General features: G+C 30.2%; 1 protein-coding gene across 1 annotated transcript; it reads right to left on the bottom strand.

Moving 5' to 3' along the window:
* Positions 1-7,225: 7,225 nt before the first annotated feature.
* LOC130974935 (uncharacterized) lies at positions 7,226-8,753 on the bottom strand. The gene is made up of 2 exons (XM_057899774.1): positions 8,004-8,753; positions 7,226-7,924 (listed from the first exon to the last, which is right to left on the bottom strand). The coding sequence occupies exons 1-2, from the start codon at positions 8,751-8,753 to the stop codon at positions 7,226-7,228; spliced, it is 1,449 nt and encodes a 482-aa protein (XP_057755757.1).
* Positions 8,754-9,117: the final 364 nt, after the last annotated feature.

The raw sequence follows: 9,117 nt of genomic DNA, 5'->3' as shown, positions 1-9,117 counted from the left end.
TCCGCCTATCATAAGGCGTGAGGGTCAACGGCAGAGTGAACCTCTTCGGCAATTAGAAGTTCATTACTTCTTCTGTAAAGGGGCCTACAGCGTCCTCGGACTCTTCCTTCTCGTCCTCTAGCTGCTGTCCTTCATTTCGAGCGGTTTCCGAAACATGGGTCGGTTGGGACTGATGCTCTTCGTCTTCCGCCTAATGAGCGTCGTCGTGTTCAATCCGAGCATGATTTAGTTCGGCAATTTGAGCAGCCATTATTTGGTTCTCGTCAGCCATTCGTTGATTAGCTTGCTGCAGCTCGGCTACCATCCGCATGAGTTCGGACAGTGAAGGAGGTGGTACGTCCGCCATAGGTGTAGATGGAAACGAAGGGACCAAAAGAAAAAATATGATTCTTCGGCCCCACGGTGGGTGCCAATTGATCTTGCCTGGAAAAAAGGTCGGCTTCCACACCTCAGGATCAGTCGAACTGTAGACTGGAATATCGAGCGTCCGTCCTTCTGAATCTGAGCTTCTTATGGTTATTGAGAACGTGGGCGATGAAAAAGGGGGGAGTGTACCTGCAAAGGCACTCCGATGCTTAAGTCAGTATTCGGAAATCAATGTTCGAGATTCAATAATCACACATACCTTTCACCAGATGCTCTTTCCTCCTTTTTATGGAGAGTTTTCTGTTCGGCAATAGATCATCGGTTTCATATTGTGCCGTTTTGAGATGTCGGTTATGGAAATGTTAACGTTATCGAGTTATAACTCATCAATTCCGAGTAATAGCGGATGATGACGAGTTATGGCACTTGCCGATAACGGTTAGGAAACCGAGATATACAACACGTGTTAATGATGACCATATCAGTAACATACAATATTAACTGGTTATTTGTACTAACAAAAAATATTAAATATAGAATAATTAGAATATTAAATTACAGATATTGTATATTATGAATAAAGATCACAAGTTAAATTATATTGATAGTAAATTCCTATATATTATTCAACTTTATTAGATTTTCATATAATTATCTATATTAGAATGATTTTGTTTTTTAAAATGATTCTTTAATATGTAACTAAATATATCATTTTTAATTTGTCTTTAGATACTAATTGATTTTTTTATGAATAATGCGGAATAAATTGAATAAACATTAGATTGATTATACTTGGATTTAATAATTGTGGATCATTTACACAGAACTCTAATATCACTACAACAATTTCATAAGATAGCGACGGTTATTTTGCAGCGGTTTAAAATTGTATTTAATCATGGATGTAAAAGAAGAAAATATAATAAAATTTTGAATTTATAAAGTTAAAATAAAGTTCTACATAGCATAAATCAAAGTTACTCCTCTTTGAAGTTATGCCTTACTAAACCTAAATCAAGAAACTCTAAAAGTAACTAAACATGTACAACTGCGACCCAAATTATTAAACTAAGGGAATCAACGTTATAGTTACAACAAAAGATCAAATTTTTTTTTCAACATTGTATTGACCTGGCAAAAAATATTCTGTCAAGAATCTATGGGCTTCACGTTTTAGAGGATCTGATATTTCATCTCCATATCATGCCATTTTGTTCAGATCAAAGCACATTTTCTTAACATGTATATCATCTTGTTTATCTGGTTGGTCTCCTAAAGTTCACTGTCTTCTTCCGGAACCTTATTGAGATCAAACTGCATAGATTTGTCGACTGCAACAAACTGGTAAAATTTTGCAACCATCAAAATTATGACGATATAGTTTTAGCTAGCAACTTAGGTTTAGCGAATTACAGTTGATATGAAATTTAAAATGGTTTGCAAAATATAAAAAATGTTTCCTTCGCTTACTGTCATAAGGGAAATTGTGACGAATAATACTCTCATAAAATCCAATAATGATTTCAATTTTTATTTTAAAAGAAATTATAAATTCAAATCAATAAATTATATTTTATTCTCAACCACTTTTTAATTTGGCTTGAAAGATCCCTTACTGATTCAATTTGGATTTATCGATCATTAGTTGATTATCAAACATTATACATTTTTTTGTTAAATACCATTTTTAATTATACTTTAACATATGATAAATTTTTGTGATTTCCTCCGTTTGAAATAATTAATAAAATTCAGCGTTATACAAAAATTAAAGTTTTTATTCATATATTTAAACTAGAAATCTAAATTTAAGAGTTGAAATTAAATTATAAAAAAATAAATAAGTTTCTGTTATCTAACTTGTAAATAGAAAGGGAGAGTATTACATGTATTCCGTAGAACAAAAAAAATCGATGACAGTATAAGTAATGTGAAAATAAAAAATATTGTGAAAAATGATAATTACATTTTTTACCAAAATTTAAGATAATAGTTATAGTTATTATTGTTTAGTAATGGGAATAAGATGTAAAAGTGAAAATTGGACACCAAACTCTCTTAATCCCTTTATATATTGTGATAGAAATGGTTTCAACAACCAAAAATTGAGCGAAGACAATATTTACTAAATTTTTATAACTTGCAAAAATTAGCAATACCATATAATAATTAATAACATAATTTTATAATAAATAATGCTATTAATATTAAAATATCCTTATAATATAATAATGTTATAGGTTATAAATTAATATACGGATATTTTAATAGTTATAAATTATAAGCAATTATTGTGATAAATTATAATTATTATAATATTTATAATTATATTAATAAGGATATTAATAGTTATAATAGTTATAATAAACATTATATAATAAATTATGATTATTATAATATTATGTTCATTAATAAGGATATTATTTATAAATATCTATAAAGATATTAATATCCTTATAAATATCTATAACTATTATAAATTATAGCTATTATAAGCAATTATGATTTTAATATATTTAAAGGTATTATAAGTATAATAATAGCGATTTATAGTATAATAAATATCATTAATTTATAATTATTAATTATTTATAGGCATAACATAATAAAGATTGCTAATTATGTACATTACTTACATGGATATTTTATTAATTTTATGAAATCTTAAAATTAATTTCTATCATTAATTTTAGTTTGCCTGGTTTGAATAATCCCCCAAAACATTAATGTTTTGATTTTTATTAAGGAAAAAAAACCATAAACTTAATGGATTACCCACAAGCCCCCACTCCTCCTAGGCTCCAACTCATCTCCCCTCTTTTCTGAAAATTGAAATGACAAAGAAACAAAACCTAGCAGTCACTGCCCTCTCTTAACCCCTTCCACAGCCATCGCCCAGCGCAACCACTGCAGCCCCCACCGCTTTGCAGCATCGCGTCAACCTCATTGCCGATTAGGTTTGGATCTGTGTTCGTCGGCATCGTCTGGTCATCGGACGCATGGTTGAAGATTTCTCACCGTCGACATTGTCGAGCTCTCTTCTCTTCGCCATTGCCGCCGAATTCACTCTTCTCGTCGCCATCAACGCCGAGTTCTCTCTTATCCTCACCGTCGCCGTCGAGGTCTCTCTTCTATTCGCCGTTGCCGTCGAGCTCACTCTTCGTCACCGTCAAGCTCGTTCTCTGTCTCTCTGTCCCTTCCTCTGGTTAGCTTAAACACTGCTTCCTGAGTTTGGTTTTTCTTGTTTTGTTGATCTATTCTTAATAATAATGAATGCTGATTGAGTTACTGGGATAGTTCACTGAAATTGAGTTGCTGAGATTTTGTTATTTTCTGCGTATTGTGAGTTGCTGAGATTGCCATAATGATATTGTTGAGTGTTTTTCTGATGCCTCTCTGTCCCTACCTCTGGTCATCTATTCAGCATTAAGCATTTTTTAAAAAATTTGATATTGACTTTTTGCTTGATTTGTTCTCTTAATTTGTTGTTGATAATATTGTTTGAGTTGCTGGGTAAAGGTACTGATCATGAATTGCATTAGATTTTGTGAATTTTGTTAATTTTTATATGCTATTGTGAACAGGTTTTTTAGTTATATTTTTTTCGGTTAAAGATTTAATTTTTCAAGGGGCTTTTATTTTGATTTAGACTGAAATTAGAAAAACTATTAAAAAACGGTTTTAAATAGTACATACATTAGACGCAGAAAAACAATGTTACTTACCTGGTAAGATCCATATAATTGGCTTTTGGTGTGAAAATTAAGGACTTCAACAAACTGAAAAATAAAAACCGAGTTTCATCGTGAGAAATCAAAACAATTTAATGTGAAACAGTTCAAGGTTGCATATATAAAAATATTTACAGAGAAACCTAAAAAGAGGAGAACCAGATAGGTGTATTTGACTTCAGAAATAATTTGTGCTGAACTTGTGTAAACTGATTGTATTGCTTATTAGTGAAATTTATTTAATTGAATAAGCACGTTTATATACCTTTGAGAATCACAAATTTTTATAACTGATTATTTCAATAAACTTTTGAAATTAAACCAATATTCTCTACTTTTTTGTTATCCTAACCGTTTAAGTCCATTTAAATTATGCAGGTGGTTCAGTTTATTTTTTTAAAGAAGCAATATTTAACTTGTTTAAGTTAATACCGTAACTTCATAACAGATTTGGTGCAACAATGAAGAAACAGATACATTGCATAATACAAATTTAAAAGTGATTTGAAAATACATGAACAAATTATTTGAAATTATTAAGTTAAATCAATTTGTCAAATATTGTTGTGATCTCCTCCTATTTCTCCTCATTTTTCTATTTTATCCATACACCCCAAAATTTCTATATATCTCAAACTCTCACATCAGTTGCACGTCCTTCTCAGCAGGTGAAAGACTTCTCCATTTCAAACCAGTTACGTGAGTTCAATTCCCTTTTTCTTCGAGAGATTTTTCCGTTGCTGGTTAAACATAAGATTGTCTTTCCACAGTTAAGGTACATTGTTTTTCTTCTTTTGTTTATTTTATTTTGGGTTTCATTTACATATCATTCAGCATTAAGTAATGTATAGTATCCAAATTACTCAAAGTTAGCTCTATGAACCTCTCGTGTTACATTTCTGAATTGTTAAACTTTTTTTTGTAAGATAAAAAATTCATTTTTTTATCCTTAACTTGTATTAATCTTGTCCACTATTTTTTGGATATATTATTACTTGTATTAATCTCATATTAATTCGACTTTCCATAGGCTACGAAGGACAAGAATATTGATTTCTGTTCATATGAGTTCATGTTTGCGGGGTTTTTTTTAATTGATTTACTTTGTTTAGGACATTTTTTGTTTTAATTATTTAAAGGGGACCAAATTTGATAATTTAATTTACTTGAGTCTGCTCTCTCGCATTATGCCTAAGTTCTGATGACTTTTGAGTGTTCTATTGATATTTATCTTTGTACATTCTTTATGTTTACACAGTGCACCCGTGTTTTATCCACTTCTGTGCCAGCTGAGATTGCTGCAGAACTGGTTTTTTGGGGCGGTACACCAGACTCGTCAAGCGCAGGGTCATCTTCATCTGGCAATCACGACATACAACAAAAATTTTGAATTTCAATTAATGTTCTTAGATACTTTTACATTTAAGTTGGTTTAGTCCTTTATGCTTATTTTATTCAACTTAAGCATTTTTACTTTATTTTGGATGATGTTATGACAATTTCGTTATATATGTTTTGTTTGCATATATGTTTAATTTGGTTTGTTATGTTAATTGAGCTTTTTTACTTGGTTGCAATTTCTTTAAGTTAATTGAAAAGTAAAAAAAATTAAAGTTTAATAAACATACTTTGTCAAAATAGGTAAAATAATAGAAAATCTAAAATTTTAATGGGAAATTTGAATTTGGCGGCGGTTTTAAAACCGCCGCAAAAAGATAATATGTTGTCTTCCTGTTCCACATTTAGCGGCAGTTACAAATCGCCGCAAATTGGGAAATAGCAATTTTCCTCCACATACTGCGGCGGGTGATAACCGCCACAAAACCGAAATTGCATTTTGCGGCGGTTATTCCAGCAATTGAATAAAATAGCTGCTATCCGTTTTGCTGCACCTTATCTTCCAACGTTTCATTAAACCACCTCGAAATGTTTTGTGGCGGTTTAAAACCTCACTAAACGGCTCCAGGAACCGCTGCTAAATGCCGCTTTTGTTGTTGTGTATAATATAAAAAAAAGAATAAAACAATATTAATAAAACTTTAATATACTAATTCATAGTGAAGACTTACTTTGTCTTAATGAAATATATCTATACAATAATACTTTTTCTTAGAAATAAAAAAATCAAAAATCTAGAAAACAAGTCAATTTAATTGGTTAACCGTCAATTTGACAAGTTCTTTGACCAATTTTCTCCAAGCAAATTTTCACTTCAACTTAACTGGCCAGAAAGCCAATTCAGATTTAATCTAGTTGAAGCTGCCAATTTGGTTTCATTTTTAGAATCATGATGATGATCATGAAACCTAAAAAATACTAACAGATTCGAAAAAAATATGGATTATAATCTAACACGAAGACTGCTAAATAAAGAGACAAAATATAAACACCATGAGATAAAATAGTAAAATATAACTTTGTCAAATTTAAAAATCTACAAATTTGATGGTTACATTTATGTTTATTTTTTTAAATCATAAATTCGAAGATCAAGTTTGTGTTTATGATTTTTTTAAAGCACAAATCTAAAGGTCAAAATTTTGTTTATTTTTTTAAAAATCATAAATCTAAAAATCAAATATGTGTTTGTAATTTTTTATTTTATTTTTAAATCACAAATTTAAGGGTCAGTTTTGTGTATTGATAAATTTTCATTATAAAATTGACTCTGAAATTACTTCACGTGAGAAAGTACACACTAACAAATAACAAATCATATTTCTCCATCTTAAAAAAAACTATCGAAGACATAACATAAAAATAGTAATAATCCACAACTCAAATCCTCATTTTTTTCTTTGCCATGTTTTTCTCATTAAAATTGATTATCAAATATAGGGCTCTAAAAAACCAAATATATCGAGTAGTGTAATATGTTAAATTTATTAATCTTATTATTTACTGTGTTTCTTATAAGTTTCGTTATAGCAATAATTTTTAAAATATGAAACAAAAACAAGTATAACATTTAAAGAAACACAAACATAAGAATAAAATATTAATAACATCAACAAAAAATAATTAAATTTTATCAAAGACTTCTTTAAAGATAACATTTTCAGTACAACAAGCATCATTAATATTTTCATTACATAACATAATTTTAAGATTATTTCGATTTCTAACTATAGAAAAACATAAAGCTGACCATGAGAGAAGACCTGACGTCGCAAGAACAAACCAACAATTGATAATGTCTGGCGTTGACTTTTATTAATTGTCATTGCAAACGACAAACTTATAGGGAACTGCCTTCGTTGGAATTTAAAAGGAATGCTAGCATCACTTAGAATTAAATTCATTCGAGGAATGTAGACTCTATCACCAATACTACCAGAGACAATTTCAGCTGAAATTACATTCCTTCCTAGATCACGAACTATTAATCGAGTTTCATTACACAAACCACCAGCTGGATCAATATTCCTTAACAAGATAATAGGAACATCATTTTTCCACTTCAATGAATGGTTAGGTAAACCAGAACATTTTATTTGATTCAAGAATTCAGTAGTTATCCAACCAATATCTATATCACAATAAGCATCACTACCACAAATAGAATCAACACTTAGATATTCTTTTTCTTCACCTGGCAACATTGCAACAATATAATTGTTAATTTCCTTAACAACGTCAACAGTTGGAGCCAAGATTGCCTTGTTTTGAAAGAAAGTTTGACTCCCATAATTTTCAACAATGTTAGGATATACTATGTTGACAATGTCTGCAATTGGATCACCAAAAATAGGGACAATCAAGTCAGATGGAATTTCAACAATATTTTTATCATTCTCCATTATTCCACATTGTCCTTCTCCAATCTGAAAAAGATTTTAACTGTTCAATACTTCTTTCATCGACACCCCCTTGTATCCTCATATTTCTTGTTAATGTTAACACCTGAAAATGTCGCCATAGAACTAAAGAATTAATTGAAGCTATAATTATCTCAGCACATGAAGCTTTTGGAATAACAGGCAATACTTGTCTAAATTCTCCACCAAGTATCATAATTTTTCCTCCAAATGGTACATCTCTATTAGAATCAAAAACTGGTGACATTATATCACGAAATGTTCTATCTAATACTTCAAATGCTAATCTATTTATCATTGGTGCCTCATCCCATATAATCAACTTTGCAGATCGGATTAAATCAGCTTTAGGACTGTTTTTCGAAATCCTACAAACAGTGTCTTCATTCAACTCAATTGGAATACCAAACATGGAGTGAGCTGTCTTACCACCAGGTAATAATAATGCAGCAATCCCACTTGAAGCAACATTAATAACAATTTTCTTTTCAAAACGTAATCTAGCAGATAAAAGTTTATATAAGAAAGTTTTTCCGATGCCACTAAAACCATAAATGAAAAAAATACCACGTCTTTTGTTAAGAACACAATCTATTATCTTATCATATGCTACTCTTTGTTCTACATTCAACTTTGGCAAGTTCGAATCATGTTCCTCAACCAACAAAGGAATGTCATGCTGCATTTCACGTAACACCATTGAATTACTGTATTGGGCCACTAACCGTCTATTAGGAAAAGGCATACCATTAAAATCTTTCAATGCTTTTCCATTATTCAGAAGCAACTTCTCTAACTTAACCAAGCAAAAAGTACGCAATTCTTCTTCTGTCATTTCTTAAATCTACAATAAGATATAAACTAATATGAATTCAACAATTGAAAGTATAAACATTATATATTAAGTTAAATGTAACTTAAAAAATTTTTAGATTTATATGCAAAAATTTGAATATTATAAAACATAAATGTATATGTCGATAACAATACTCAACAAAGAATTTATTACCTGGAAACTGAAGCTCATTTCGTCTAGAATAGAGAATATCATCAGCTAGATATGTAACACCCTACTACGCAGAGTTTTACGCTTAAGTCATAGAACAGAGGTAGTGTAGTGTTACGGACCTCTAAACAGCAAAATAAATACATAATAGAGAAGAGAATAATATACTAGGAGCCTTGAAACGAAACGGGTA

This window comes from Arachis stenosperma, chromosome 4, assembly GCF_014773155.1.
Source record: "Arachis stenosperma cultivar V10309 chromosome 4, arast.V10309.gnm1.PFL2, whole genome shotgun sequence".
NCBI lineage: Eukaryota > Viridiplantae > Streptophyta > Magnoliopsida > Fabales > Fabaceae > Arachis > Arachis stenosperma.
This window is presented reverse-complemented; position numbering and strand designations above follow the sequence as displayed.